Here is a 16,162-nt window from a genome sequence, read left to right as displayed (position 1 = left end):
TCAGGAGGCAGGACTGAGTTTGGACCTGTACACGAGGCAAGGCCTTCCACAGGAGTTCCCCTGCATAACTTCTCTGAGGTGATTTGGTATAGACATGTTGTCATGAAGTGGGACACGTTTCTGGCTGATAACTTTAATACTAAGCAAATTAACCCCATCTAAGAAAACTTGTGAGTCTAACAAACCCTTTTAGAAAGTGGAGGTCAAGCATATTTGAATTCCCAAGGCAGGTGTGGGAATTCACGCCTTCTGACCCAAGAGCTCACTGCAGGGGCTCAGGCTGCCAGAGCAGGAGTTAGAGATGAGCTGGTCCCAGGACCTGCATAGGGGAGAGCCTCATCAATAGAGAGGTGTGAACCCAGACAGGATGAGGGTTTGGTCCCTGCTTTGACCAGATGGAAACGTGACCATCTAGGAAGAAGCGGAGTCACCGCAGAAGCTGCTGCTGGCCGGGAACCTGGTGCTGGATGGTCTGAACATCTAGCCAGGCTACTTTGAAAAAGTACATCTTTTGCCCAGTGTTACTGATGAACAGTTGACATTTTCACCTCATGCAAGGCTGGCCCCTCACAGAAGCCATAGCAGGCACCCCGTTTTCTAGTGCTGGGTTCTAGTGGAGGCCCTGTCCTCCCTGATTCCCTGGCTCCTCCATGCCAGCCCAGGGCATAGGCATTTCAGGGTTGATGGCATTGCTTCTCCTTTGAAACCACGTCATGTGTGGTGTTGGCAAGTCCTAGGGAAGAGCAGGATCCAGATCTCAGAAGCTGGGAAAGGTCAGCCCTTGAAGGGAAAACAGGACTGCCACCTACTAACTTATCCAGGAGAGAGACACACTGCCAACAGAGGGCGGGGAGACCAGAGCATGAGCCCAGCAGGACAAGCAGAGGTTCACTTTGAGGAAAAATTGTGCCCACTTTCCTCTCTCTGCTGCTGTTGTCCTCAGCACCCAGAGACGACAGGGCTGTGCGGATCACATTCTGTGAACACCTTCCAGGGCCCTGCCGCCTCCCCCTCCACATCCTCCCGACTCCGGCCTGAAGTGAGGTGCTCGGGTGGCCAGCGACACTGCCCACATGTCCCAGGTGTGGAGGCTCTTAGGATTTGTGTAGTAAAGCGAGTGGGAAAGGAAGAAAGCAAGTTATTGAAAAGAAATCTTTATTGTTAAATACAACACAAAAGTGCAAAACTTTATTGTAACCGCCACCTAAGTCAAGGAACCTATTTCCCCAGGAGGCTGTCCATGTGATCCTGCCAATCACAGCCTGCCCTCCTTCTAAGGAGTACTCCCTCTACTAAGGAGTACTATCCTCACTTAGAGGAAGCACTGCCCAAGGAGGCAAACCTTAGCGATAAGGCTCTGCCCTTTACCTGAATGTCCTTTAAGTCTGAAGGGTCCCCCTCTACCTTTGTTGCAGAACCTGGGTAACTTGAGGAAATGAGCATTTCTTGAGTAACTGCTATGTGCTGTCTTATAATTGTCTCATCACTTGTCAGGGAACAGGAAGAGACATCCATCTTCCATGCTCCCTAGCTAGTATTTGGGATGGGATAGGATGAAAATATTTGGGTGGAATGGGATGAAAAGATGAAGGAGAAAGAAGATTCGGTCCCCAAGCTGTGTTCTTTCTACACACCCCTGAAATTTCCAGTTAATGTTACTAGTCTCTTGGGCAAAGCTGCGAAGAGAAGATCAGGAAAGGCCAGAAGATACATGTGCCCTGTTGGAGCCAAAAGACCACATGGGGTGTGCTCTGTGTTTAGCTACTCCCTGGGGTGAGGTGGTGCCCATGGCAACGCCACACTGTGACACATTCTCCTAAAACATTTGAAGTACTCTTAGAAAGCTTTGGGGCTTCCCAGGTGGTGCTAGGGGTAAAGAACCCGTCTGCCAGCACAGGAGACATAAGAGACGTGGGTTCGATCCCTGAGTCGGGAAGATCCCCTGGAGGAGGCCATGGCAACCCACTCCAGTATTCTTGCCTGGAGAATCCCATGGGCAGAAGAGCCTGGTGGGCTACAGTCCTTAGGGTCACAAAGGGTTGGACATGACTGAAGCGACTTAGCATGCATGTAGAAGGCTTTAATAGGTCTCCTGCACAGGTGGTGATGGCGAGTCTTGGGAGGGCATGAGGCTAGGTTCAGGGCTGCTGGCAAGGTGCTGGTGGAGACAGGGGCAGAAGCTTGGCTCTCCTAGGGGCCTCATGACGCCTAAAGTCCGAAGTGCTCCAGGAGCCTCTGCTGGCCCAGGCTACCTCTGCCCATCTCCTGTTGCTCTGGGAGAGCCTTTTCCTTGGCCATAGGTTTCCCAGGAACCAAGGCAGTAGGGCTTTCCCCAACCAAACCACAAATGCTCTCTAAACTATCACAGCTTCACCACGGGTGAAACTGGCCCCATAGTGTGGGGAAAGCACCACTGCCTTGTTTCTTTGCAAAAATGTGGCCCCATTTCAGAAGGCTGACTTGGGAGCATTGTTGGGGAACACCTGTCATGAGAATAGAGTGGCATCAACTTACTCATAGGAAAAGGTCAGCGTTCATTCCAGTCCCAAAGAAAGGCAATGCCAAAGAATGTTCAAAGTGAAAGTGAGGTCGCTCAGTTGTGTCCAACTCTGTGTGTGACCCCATGGACTTGTAGCCTACCAGGCTCCTCTGTCCATGGGATTTTCCAGGCAAGAGTACTGGAGTGGGGTGCCATTTCCTTCTCCAGGGGGTCTTCCTGACCCAGGGATTGAACCCCGGTCTCCCACATTGTAGGCAGACGCTTTACCATCTGAGCCACCAGGGAACTACCACACAATTGCACTCATCTTACATGCTAGCAAAGTATTGCTCAAGATTCTCTAAGCCAGGCTTCAACAGTACACGAAAGCTGGATTTAGAGAAGGCAGGGAAACCAAAAATCAAACTGCCAACATCCACTGGATCATAGGAAAAGCAAGAGAATTCCAGAAGAACATCTGCTTCATTGAAGACACTAAAGCCTTTGACTGTGTGGATCACAACAAACTGTGGAAAATTCTTAGAGATGGGAATACCAGACCACCTGACCTGCCTCCTGAGAAACCTGTACACAGGTCAAGAAGCAATAGTTAGAACCAGACATGGAACAACAGACTGGTTCCAAATAGGAAAAGGAGTATGTCAAGGCTGTATATTGTCACCCTGCTTATTTAACTTCTATGCAGAGCACATCATGAGAAACACTGGGCTGGATGAAGCACAAGCTGGAATTAAGATTGCAGGGAGAAATATCAGTAGCCTCAGATATGCAGATGACAGCACTCTTATGGCAGAAAAGCGAAGAACTAAAGAGCCTCTTGATGAAAGTGAAAGAGAGTGAGAAAGCTGGCTTAAAACTCAACATTCAAAAAACTAAGATCATGGCATCTGGTCCCATCACTTCATGGCAAATAGGTGGGGAAACAATGGACACAGGGACAGACTCTATTTTCTTGGGCTCCAAAGGCACTGCAGATGGTGACTGCAGCCACGAAAATAAAAGACTCCTTGGAAGAAAAGCTATGACAAACTTAGACAGCATATTAAAAAGCAGAGACATTACTTTGCCAACAAAGCTCCATATAGTCAAAGCTATGGTTTTTTCCAGAAGTTACGTATGGATATGAGAGGTGGACCATAAAGAAGGCTGAGTGTCAAAGAATTGATGCTTTTGAACTATGGTGTTGGAGAAGACTCTTGAGAATCCCTTGGACTGCAAGGAGATCAAACCAGTCCATCCTAAAGGAAATCCGTCTTGAATATTCATTGGAGGGACTGGTGCTGAAGCTGAAGTTCCAATACTCTGGCCACCTGATACGAAGAACTAACTCATTGGAAAAGACCCTGATGGTGGAAAGATAGAAGGCAAAAGGAGAATGGGATGACAGAGGATGAGATGGTTGGATGGCATCACCGACTTGATGGACACGAGTTTGAGCAGGCTCCTGGAGATGGTGAAGGACAGGGAGGCCTGGCATGCTGCTGTCCATGGGGTCACAAAGAGTCAGACATGACTGAGCGACTGAACTGAACTTACACATAAGTCCCTCAGGGGTTTCTGAGAGTTATCAAAAAAGAGGAAGAGTATTTTCTCCAGAATAGCCACCCTGCCAGAGGCGCCAAGGATACCTCCAGTCGGGGTGTACACAACCCAGCCCCAGGGGACCTCACTCACCTGGATGAACCACCTGCATAGCTGTGTCAGTGGCTCTGGTCGGCACTTCACCTACCCGCTCAGATAGGAGAGCAGCACTAGAGCGTCAGAGAGGAAAACAACATGCCTGAGGTAAGCCCTACATTCTTGGCAGTGCAAAATGATCAGAAGGAGAGTGTTCTGGTGAGAAGGGAAAGTGAGAGTGAAAGTGAGCGGGGGAGCCAAAGAAACGTTCAGTGAGCTGGGTAGCATGCTTGGGAGAAAGAAAGCCGGAGAAATGCAGAGGCCAGGTGGCCCAGCAAAGAAAGTGGAGACCTAGGGTCCTGTGACTAGCGTGGAAAGACCTCCTTCAGGGATTTTCACCGAGGATCCCGAAGGCCCAGAACAGGGCTTGGAACGACTGGAGAACAGGTTTCTTCAGAGAACACGTCTAGGGGGCACCCTCCAGTGCATCTGTGTGACCGGCACCCCTGGAGCTGGATGACGCTCAGCCAGTGACGCCAGGGAGGGCTTGTCTACAAAGTCTTCAAAATCTTGTTTCAGGGAGACAGAGGAATCCGCTCCCGTCAGATGGTCACGAGGAGTCTAATGCAAGAAGGCTTAAAGCATGCTAACCACTTGGAATTGCACCACTGCCACAGAGGGGGTGCCAGCCTGGTCCTTCTCCCAACCCAGTCATCCAGGTAGCCTACAGGAAGTCCCAGCTCTGACTTTGGGCTGAGATCTCAATACCCACAGGAAGAATGAGGCAAAAACTCCTATGCTACGAGGCTGAGGCATGGGCCTGAGGAAACAGGTTTAAATTGCATCTTGAGAAAATTTCCGATGGTAAGCGCTGTGCTGTCCAGGGGCGACCTCTGGAGATCTAGTCCCTGCGGATCCCGAGCCAGATTAAAAGTCGGTCTAGAAAGGTCAGAGCCCGGGACATCCAACCATCACTAGAAAAGGGGGGGAGACAGACGGAGTTGTATTTACAACACCAGAACCTGTGGTAGGGGGTTACTGGATACTACAGGGCCTGGTTTAATTTGCTGGCTGGAGAAAAGACCCCAAGTTTCATGCTGTTCAAAAGTGGACAAATATGGGGTTGGCCAGACAGAAACACTCTGAAAGGCAGGAGCTAGGGTGGCCGCTAGTCATCATGTTCCGGTCCCCACTCCTGTCTGCCAAAGCTGAATGAATACTCAACTGCTACTTAAGGATGTGCCAATCACTGGTCTGCCTAGGCTTAGGGATGGAGAACACAGGATGGGCAAACTCCCTGTGGCTGCTACACTGATAGGCCAGGGCCAGGCAGGAAGGCTGGCCTGAAGTCCGAGTCCCCCACTTTCATGAGGATAAGCCTTGTTCTCAGGGTTAGCCCCCGCTGCCTCCTATATTAATGAAACCTTTCCTTCGTGCCCTTCCTCTACCAGCTGGGGCTTGGACCAGAGTAAAACAATATTCACTTCGCAGTCTACTGCTGTTTCCGTGACATTGCCCAGTGAAGCTGTGTTTGAACCTAATCAGCAGTTTGCAACCAGGGGCGGCACTGCCTCCTGAAAGTGGCTGAAAATGCGTATTGGGAGCGGCAGGGGGTGGGTGGGTGGGTTGGGTTACCCAATGGGTGGGAACACTACTGGCATTTAGTAGGAGGGGCAGGTGGGGGAGGTTTGCAAGGAATGCCAGACTGGCTGCATTCTCTGGAGTTCTACACAAGGAAGAATTGTCTGCCTGAAAAGTCATTTTGTTTTACATGGAGAAGCAAACCCACCATGAGAACCACTGTCTTTCTCAAAGCGAAAAAATGCACAAACCCTACTGCCTTCCCCTTTCTTCCTATTCCCACCCAAAGTCTCTTCTCATTTAAACTGATGATATCAGAATCAGAGGGGCCATAGCCAGGGTCCCACCCTGCAGGAGGCCTCCTTACCTGGGCATCTCAGTGTGGATAGAGCACCCGTCATCCAGAAGCATGTCAAAGCCATGCAGACTTGCTAGCAAAGAAATGAGACACAGTTGAGACAAGGCAGAGACCAGATGTGCTTCAGGGGCAGGGTGGAGGGATTTCCATTCCACGTGGACGGGGCCAGGTTCCCCACTGAGGGAGATGGGGTGATCTGTTGAGAGGAATCTGAAAGAGTTTCCCAGAGCCCATATGCTCCTCCAGTAAGCAAGAAGATGGTAAGACTATATATGATAAAGGAGTATATTATGCTAACCACTTAGAAGACAAAATGCCCCAAATCTGAATAATGGGGCAGCTCAAAGACTGGACTACGCATAGCAGGGAGGGATGGTGACTGAACCCATGGCACTGACCCATGGGGTCAGTGCTGTCCAGTTAGTTCGCCAGCTCAGCAGCGTCACAACAGCAGCTGCCGATATGGTGCAGAGGGAGTACAGAGGACTGTGTGTGAGTTCTTTTCAAAAGCATTAAGGCAATATTCTAATTTTTTAATTAAATATAATGTATATGGCTCGTAGTATGTACCAGGTGCTTGTTCTAAGTAATTAACAAACGTTAAATCCTCATACAACCATATATTTTAATTTTTTAGTTAAACATAACATATATGGCTCTTAGTATGTACCAGGTGCTTGTTCTAAGCAATGAACAAATATTAAATCCTCAAACAACCGTGTTAGATATTGTCATTCTGGCCCAAATCACACAGCTAATAAGCAGCAGAGCAAAGGTTTACACCCCGTCTGGGTCCAGAATCCATGCTCTGAACTATTATTAACCAAGCTCCTTTTTGATGCAATGTACATCAAAAGCTTTAAGATTTTTGCATGTCCCTGACCTAGAAATGCCTTTTAAAAGAATTTAACCTAAGGAAATAAGCAGCACCACCCAGGAAGAATTTACATATGAGAATATTCATGCAGTGGTAAACCAGTAAAAAGCTGGAAACTACCTACACGCCAACAGTGGGGAGAATGGTTACTTAAGTCAGGGCATTCTACAGAGAAGTTTCTGGAGAATTCCTCCCACTACACTGCCTCTCAATGTACCCCCAGCTGCACTTAAGACCCAAAAGTGGAGGAAAAGAAAGCAATGGTGGATATTATGCTCCACACTGGCACCAGGCCCCATACTAAGGCACAATCACGTACTTTGGTCTCTTTTAATCCAAACACCATGCACTTACTAGTCCAGTTTTATGAGCGAACAAAGTGAGAGCCAGGAGGCAGATAAAGGATCCACAGAATAAATGGTAGAGCTCATTTCAGAACGCACATTGCTGACTGCCCTTTCCATACCAACCTGCTATTTCAATATGAAGGGGCCTTCTCTACTAAATCATTTCAGCACTCTGCCTTGATCACTCTCAAGAGTCTCAGTGTGTGAATTTCTCCCTTCAGAAGTCAAATGGTCTGGCCTCTTTAAAAATTCACCATTATACTTGTATGGAATTATGCTCTAGGGTCCAAAAATAGCAGAGACTGAAAGATGACCATCTGCTATCAAAAACTGGTCTTTACCCAATTAAGAGAAAATTATCTTAAGTGTATAAAAATTAATTTATTGAATCCTAAAGGAAAACAATCCTGAATACTCATTGGAAGGACTGATGCTGAAGCTGAAGTTCCAAGACTTTGGCCACCTGATGTGAAGAGATGACGCCCAACAATAAAAATTAAATTATTGAAAGCTAGGTGCCGAATGCCACTTGGAGCATGTCCCATGCGTTATCCAACTCAATTCTCATTATAATTGTTAAGGTGAAAATTCTCTTATTCCCATTTTAAGTAGAGGTGTTTAGCGAATTGTCCATGTGGTAAATGAAAACTGGACAGTGGTCAACAACAGAGAAAGAAAGCAAGAATCTACAGGGCTAGGGTCTCAGAGGCTGGGTGCTCACACTGCACAGCCCTGGAAGACACGGCTGCTCCCACGAGAAACAGGCACGTTTCATCCAGAGCCAAGCCTCAGAGCCTGACTGCCAAGCCTGCCCTCTTCACGCTCACATATCTTGAGCTGCTTGGCCAATGCCACCTGAGCTCCAGTGGGTCAGCAGGAGGGCACACAACTCAGGGTAAACCATGGAGGAGCAGGCAGACGTGGCAAAGCCTACAAACTGCTCTTTGAGGGCAGTGGTATGCAGGAGTTTGGATGAGAAGACCAGTCCCTTGACTTTGTACTTTGAAAACTCATATCCTAGCACAAATCAAAACTAAGTTCTTGGGGAACTGGACAGCACCCCTTAACAGGACAGGTTCCTACATCCTACACATAACCTTTGCATGATGATGTGGGCAATTAGGTTTTTTAGGATTCTGCCCTGCAAGAGACCAAGAGGGAAGGCAGGTAATTAGCTGTGGATGGCGTCGTTGGTTATACACTGGGATATGAAGTGCTCCAGCACTGGTCCTGCCTTTACTTAGCACTTTAATCCAGACCTTGGCAGGTAAAATGAAGGGGCTACAGTGTGTGACCCACGAGGCTCCAAGGGTCTGACTTACATGTGTCTTTTCCTTAGAAGTTTTCAGAAGGGTCAAACCTTTACATGACTGAGCTGGTTAGTGGGTATCTGTAGAGTGAGTTCATATCAGGAGCCCCCTCACTTGCTTACTGTCTTATCCTGAGGAAGATATTATAGACTAAACAGTATACCCCCAAATGATTAAGTTGAAGTCCTTCCACCAATACCTCAGAATGGAACCGTATCTGGGGACAGTGACTTTAAAGAGGTAATGAAGTTAAAATGAGGCCATTAAGATAGACCCTAATCCAACCTGATTCATATGATGAGAAATGGGGGACAGACAGAGGGGCACCAGGGATTGGAGGGCTCAGAGAGGCATCAGAAGAGAGGAAGAGAAACCACCCAGCTAACACCCTGACCCTGAGATTTCTAACCTCTAGAACTGTAACAAAGTAAATTTCTGTTAAGCCGCCCAGACCACATCCTAACAAACTAATACTGCAGAGGGTTCTATCCACTTTACACTTTAACCACAGCTTACCATGATTCAGAATGATAAGTGAGCAAAAAATTCAAAAGGCTCTTTGGTTAATACTTTTAATGACATGATTATAATTATACAACTTCCATTATTTAACATTTTGTATAAAACCAGTTTACAATACACAAATGTGACAATATGTATCAAACTACATAGATATGCCAAGTTTACAGGCCATTATGAAGCTTTATCTTAAAAATACCTTCAGGAAAATAAACATTCATTCAGCCAGTTCTCTCAGCTTTATAAAATATGATTAGAAATATACATTTTACTTAAAAAAATCAAGACAATGATTGATCAAATATTGATTAATCAGTTACATTTTAAAACCTTTATTAATCTATACATGAGTGCAGGTTAGATAAAAGTCTGCAAATCATTGATATAAAACTGCAGTAATATAATCAGATGAACATATTTGCTGACAGTTAATTCTACTGGGCAATTAAGGAGGTAATTTCCTACACAGTATAGGTGAACTGTCCAGTCGATTAAACACATCTGTAGTATCTCCGTGTAGGGACATGGAGAATACTCAGATTTAAGAGAAATGGGAGAGCAGCAGCTAGACTCACAGGACAGTTTCGAGGGGAGAAAACTGTTACAGAATTAAAACAGACTTTTAAAGTTGCTTTTTGCTTTCCAAAATGCAATTACTAGTTTAAAAAATGTATGAAGAGAAGCAGCTATGCTACTTTCTGACAAACATCAAAGGAGCGCAATGCTCATTTGTCAAGCAAAGGAAAGGCTCCCAGAGCTCTTTGCATAACGCGGCCCAGAATGCCTGATGGTCCGAACAGCTCACCGAAGCATCTCACACTCCCAAGGGCAGACACATCGCCTCATGAGAACACTTGGGAACTCTTTTAGATTTTGTCTGGGCCCAAGAGGTAGAAATCACCCCTGTGAGAGGCGGAAGAGGGTAGGGAAGCAAGTGGGTGGGGGACAGGCTGAGAATCAAGTTTAGAACAGAAAAATTCTGGAGACCAGAAGAGCAGTGTGCCACTTAGATGCAGCTACATTTTGACAAGTAAGGCTACTTGATTTATTGAGGCACTGCTCAGGATCCATCCCTCTTCATTCGCAGGTTAGAGGGATTTCTAGTTTTTCTTTAGGATTACAAAATGGAAGTCTGTTCACACATCTAGGTACCCAGTTTGGTGGACATTCTTCTTTTGGACAGTCCCTGACTGTTGATGATTTGAGTCCCCAGAAAGCTTCAAGGGCACCTAAAAATATTCATTTCTAATTTTTATCCCAATGGAAATTCTCTTGGTGTATTTTCAAAGCTGTTTAAGGCTCTCAAGTTAAAGAAATCTCTCCATATCTGACATGCCCTATTTCATATTCCATACCAAGATCGTATACAAGAAATTAAAAATGAGATTCTGAGAAGATTCTTGGGTGTGCTGAAGTTTCAGCTGGGGACAGGAGGAAGAGTCTTTTATTCATAGCAGGAAGAACTTTCCATCAGTCAGACCCAGAGACTTCCTAGATTCTCAATATCCCCTTAACAACATGCTATACAATCCATCTGAAGCACTATCCAAGTTGTGTGTTCCAAGGAATGTTTCTTAACAAATCACTAGTTTGCTATGACTACTTTCAGTGAGCCTGTCAAAAACAAGGAGTTTTAGAAAGAACCACAGTGATAGCAACTCTAGCTGGAAAACTTGAGCAGCCACACAAAAAGTCAATTTGTAAAACAAAAAGTACATTGAAGCCCAAATTTTTCACTCTTGGCCAAAACATAAGATGGCTTATTCACTGTGAGGGAGACAGCATTTACTTGTTCTGATCAGCAAGAACGGTTCAGATGGAAGTTTGATTTTCATAACTGCTGGGATCAGTTATGTAGGAAATGGCCTTTAAAGGTATAAAGGGAAGAAGAGTTGCCCTGAGAATTCAGTGTTTTATACCTGGGCACAGCTTGAATATTTAGTATCTCCCAGAACAACACAGCAAACACAATGTTTCTTTTCCCACTCAAAGCTTCATCAAGAGCTGTCTTCCCTCAGGTAAGCGGGTCTCTGTATTTACGAACTTTCAGGGACAGAAAACCACCATTTTTCTGAGGTCTGGTCCTGATGTTTAGAACCTGGCATGGCCCTACCGCATGGTGCCCAATGAGGAGGAGCTGCTTGTTTGATCAAAACAATGACATCTTCCATCTCCCCTCAAAACTAGGCAAACTTATAATTTACTCCAAGACAGTAGATACCATAAGAGACCCACAGTCTTCTAATAACTTTTTACATTGAACAGACTTTAATCTGCTTATTCCAACCACTCATTATTCTTTGTAACTATATTAAGAAGGCAGCTTTTTAAAAATGGAATTGCCTACTGACCTGATGCATTCATCTTGTAAAGAATGTGAAGGCATTTTGCCTTTCAATATATCTCCTCATTCTCGAAACTAGAATAGCCAAACACTGGTTAACAATAACTAAATCATTCACTTATGGAAGTAACCAAGGTGATTATAAATATTCTTTTATTTTGGGGCCCTGTTTCTTTTTAGCAGCAAATAAATTGTTTTATGATTGCTTTACATTACAGACTGTTGTGTTTCTGTGGGATTGAGGGGAGAAGGCACTCTGCAAAGAGTTATTAGTTGTATTCCCTAACCGAAGGCAACAGTGAATTTCTTATTTACAAATAAGGAAATCTAGATGCAAATAACCATGAGTGAAACCAAAAGGCCTGAGGCCATTAACATAACAACAACAAAAATTCACAATGCTACAGAGAAAGACCCTAACAAAATAACTTTTTTAAAAAGTCGTCATTGTTTGGGATCACTGTTTCCAGGGGAAACACCAACAGTGTGGGGTTTTTTCCTGTGTGGAAGTATGATTTTAATTTGTATGACTGGGTAACCAAATAGTGGGCAGGCTTGACATTCTTCAGACTCAAAGTGACACAAATAAGAATAACTTACAACAATTTTCCAACTCTGAAGCTAGTCTCTCTTCCTGAGTCTTCTAAAGCTACTACTAACATTCTCTTGATAGGTTTAGGTTACCGAAGTACCAATTTGTATTACAACATGCAACAGTCTTTAAATGTGGTTTTCACAGATTCTTGTTAATAAAGCACTCTTTGGTGGAAGACAAGCAGCTTGGGTACTTAACAGAGTTAACATTACAACGGTATTACAAATATTAAAGTGAAGATGATTAAACCAAATAGTATCAAATCACAGAAAGTACCATTTCAGTAATGCTTGTTTTATCTTTATAAATTTTGACACAGGGTGAACAGCAAATAAATAAGTAAAAAACCTCCATCAGATCTTCAATTCTTCTGAAGGCCAGCAGCTAAAATGATTGCCATCACAGGGACATACGTGCACCACACAGACTAGTCAGCTCTCCTGATAACAGAGGGCTTTGATATTTACACCTGAGACTAATTTACAACAGCTTTTTGTGTTCAAGACATTTCTATAGGAGAGTTGGGCCCTCTTCAAGTCATTCACTTGCACCCAAGCTCATGTAGTTATTTAAATTCCAGTGGACATTTTCTTCATTGAATAAACTTGTTAGGTGGAAAGCAGCTAAGGCTTTTGCAATTTTTTTTTTTCCCAAATAAATTGTGCTAAAGTCCTGTTGTAGTTTTCTGTTCCTAGAGTCTTCTTTCAGTTCTGGTCACAGGTTTTTACTTAACGCAAGACTGTTTTAGTCCTTGAAATGGAGGGACTACAGGGGAAAAAAAAAAGGATTTTACCATGAAGGCTTTTAAGTGTCCCATACGTAGTTATCAAAAACAAGGAAGGCAACATAATAAAAATATTGACATGCTAAAAAGGATACACTTGTATAATTCTTTAATGACAGATAACTTTGGAAAAGACAGTACAATATCAACCATAAAGTAAAGACAAACAGGAGAGAAAAGGCAGAGCAGAAAAAGTTTCAGTTCTGCAAAAAATTAAAAAACAATAAACGACAATAAAAAAAGAAGGGAGGGCAAAAGCAGCCGAGCAATGAGAGTACCAGAATGCCATCAAGGGCATTTGTTGCAAAGCATTCCTTTTCCTTCCTTCTCTCTGAGGAATCAGGCTGTGGGGAAAGTGGGAAAGAACGAAAAGATAAAGAAGTGTTACTTGATTATTTCCAAAGGCAGAATCTGGTTACAGAAAAAGCCGGGGCACTGCAAGCCGTTTCCAGTTTAGCAGAGTGCAGCCGGCACCCGGCACCTGCTCCCGCCTTGCTCCACACCGCCGCACAGCTGCAAGGGGACAGCCGCCAACCCTTTTCTGTATGTGGGTCAACTGATCTACGTTGATCTTCACCCTACCTCCCTTCTTTCCTTCCCCAAGAGATCACTGTAACTTTCAACTAAACAGCGACTTTCAGAGGACGACTGAAGCAAAAGGAAAGAGAGAAACCGATTCCCGTCTGGAGGTGACCCTCACTTAGATGGTGATGAGGTTCTATCAGAGCAGCTCATCTGAATCAATCACTTAGTTTTCCGAGACCCCAAGAGAGTACTGAGTATAAAGGTCCAGGTCAGTTTGGGAAGCCAAGTGGGAAGATATCTGAAATTTCAAAGGAAGATTAATAATTTAAAAGAACAGAGGTAACCAGAGGAAAGAATATTTAGATACAACGTTCTGGGGCTCCTACAATGATATAGTTTTTAAAGACAATGGCAGTAACAAAAAATTAAAGCCCAGAGGTGATGGAATAGACACCGAGATCTGAGACTCTAAGGACAAGAAGCATTGAAAGGCATGATGATGGCAAACTTCACAAATGAGAAGACTTAAAAAGCCAAAGTCTGAAATGCAGCTACTCCCAACTGAAAGGCCTGTGAGGAGACTCATGGCTTCAGAGGCTGAGGAAAGAGTCTGAATATTTATCTTCCTCCAAAATATAATTAGGCACAAAAAATAAGCAGAAAGTGATGGTTCCCAATGATGCAACTTAGAATAAAAAAGGCACTTGTACATGACAATTATCTTAGAAAACAAATGAAGTTATGATTTCTTTTAAAAAGGAAATGAACTAAAGACAGACCCAAAGAAACAACATATGCTTACAGAAACATGCACTCAATGGGTGAGCTGTGTAAAGCCATGAACCAAACCGAATGACATCAAATGAGCTGGCTAAAGGTTCTCAATCAGAGGCTTGATGATGAAGTGTTTGAGATCCATTCTAAAAGAACTTTTCAGACAGTCCATACGAGAACACTGAAAAACAGGCCAATTCAAGAAAGTGGATGAAGAAGGTGCCACACAGACTCCCCTTAGCACTCCATCTGCCGCCAGACACGCCAGTGTTTCCATGCCTGAACTGTCATGGTTGTGCCAGAGCAGAGCTTAACACTCATGATTTACGTTTAGATGTGGCCAGTGTTCAGTGGATACATGGGAGAATAATCACCTGCCATGAGAGACACATGGTGGCAATTCTTCCCAACAACAAATATTTATGACAACATTCATAAGGATTTTTCAGTCTCCAAATGACTACTTTTTTAGCGTGTTTGTGCAGAAGTTCTTCAAAGAGGTACAGCCTCTCAATAAACTGTCAAAAGTCAAAAGAGCCAAATCAATAGAAAATGACTTTGGGTGAGGTGTTCATCCTGGAAGCCTCTAAGAGTAGAACAGAACACAGAAATGAAAGGTCAAGTTCTGTGGCACAATAGAGATGATAACACACAGACAACATCTCAACCTGCAAGAGAGAGGACCTCGCAAATGGGAGTAACAGCAGACGGTCAGCCCTGGTGCCTTGAAAGTGTTTATTAATGCACACGGAAATGGGGTACTATTTTATATGTGTATATATGTGTGTACTGCTGTTCCAAGAAAAGATTTCTATTCAATACTTTAAAATTAGTTAACCATCTTAGCTCATATTATTTTGTCCTGAATCAGTTATCCTCCAACCAAAAACGAGTACTATCGTATAGGATAAAAGTACAGGCTACAGCTTGGGTGCCTGACACCCATTATTTCCTAGAAGCAGGAATGGGACTGTACATAATGCATTTGCCTTTCTCTTCTGAGCTGCAAGTGGTCGCAGTTAAGGTGATGTCAAAACAGGCCAAAGCCAGGCAAGAGGCAAAGGAGATCTGGCATGGAGGGAGGGCATGGTTAAAAGCACTATGAAACCCAGCTGACTCCTGTTGTTTTCCTTCTATGCCCCTCCAGATCTCTGAAAGTCCATTTCAGAATTTAAAAGAAGTCTTTGGTTTTCAGCACTATCCCAATTGCCTGAAAACAGCTTTGGGCTGTTTAAATACTCAAATTACTCAGTCTGAGCTCTACTTTAAAGTCCTCAAAGCAACAAGTCGAGGGACCTCAGGCAGATGCTCACTGCAATCAGGAACCACCTCTGCTGAAAAGCACAAGTTTAGATCACTAGACAAGACCTAGATGGAAAAACTGCCATCCGGCCACACCCTAAGAGGAGTGTGGTGAGGCCCGGCATGTACAGCCCCGGCTTCGGGACTCTAGTCATCTCATCTGAAACCTGGAGAGCACCATCCGGGAAAGCAGAAAGCAGAATTAAATGTGCAAAACACACCTGGCTGTGATGGAAGTCTGAAAAGAATACGTCCGTTCAAAATATGTCTAACTATCATCATCAGCAGGCCTTTTACTTTAAATTTTTAATAATTTACATAAAAGTGTCAAAGTTAAAAAACTCCCATTTCCCCTCATTTATTGTAGAAAAGTTAGAGAAAAAGAAAATGATAAGAAAAAAAACTCCCCAACTGTTCTACCAACCAGAAGAACTGGTATTATAAGCATATTTTCCTTTTATCTTGGAGAAGAAAATAGCTACCCACTCCAGTATTCCTGTCTGGAGAATTCCATGGATAAAGGAACCTGGCGGGCTATAGTCTACGGGGTCCCAAAGAGTCGGACACAACTGAATGACTAACACACACACACACACACACACACACACAAATATTTAGGTTTATAAATATGTATATACCTTTATACATATATAAAACACATTTTACATTTATAAAATTAAAGCAATATTTCTTAAGTTTTATGTGTAGCCCTTTTCATTTATTGCTCCA

At 44.1% G+C, this 16,162-nt stretch overlaps 1 protein-coding gene across 14 annotated transcripts in view; it reads right to left on the bottom strand.

Annotated features, from left to right (window-relative positions):
- Nucleotides 1-1,138: 1,138 nt before the first annotated feature.
- CDC14B (cell division cycle 14B) overlaps nucleotides 1,139-16,162 on the bottom strand; it is a 130,755-nt gene continuing 115,731 nt past the window's right edge. For 8 of the 14 annotated variants that reach the window (XR_011254250.1, XR_011254252.1, XM_069575729.1 and 5 more), the window contains one exon: nucleotides 9,149-12,813. Coding sequence is in view for 8 of the 14 variants with exons in the window: in XM_069575725.1 (XP_069431826.1) it covers nucleotides 12,777-12,813 (37 nt within the window). In the remaining 6 variants the exon portion in view is untranslated. Of the gene's footprint in view, nucleotides 5,092-6,065; nucleotides 6,130-9,148; nucleotides 13,177-16,162 lie in introns of those variants that run through there. The other 6 variants (XM_069575726.1, XM_069575732.1, XM_069575723.1 and 3 more) reach the window with 4 other exon arrangements.

Source organism: Ovis canadensis, chromosome 2, assembly GCF_042477335.2.
Source record: "Ovis canadensis isolate MfBH-ARS-UI-01 breed Bighorn chromosome 2, ARS-UI_OviCan_v2, whole genome shotgun sequence".
NCBI classification, from domain to species: domain Eukaryota; kingdom Metazoa; phylum Chordata; class Mammalia; order Artiodactyla; family Bovidae; genus Ovis; species Ovis canadensis.
The sequence above is the reverse complement of the archived record's forward strand: the minus strand, read 5'-3'. Positions and strand labels throughout refer to the sequence as shown.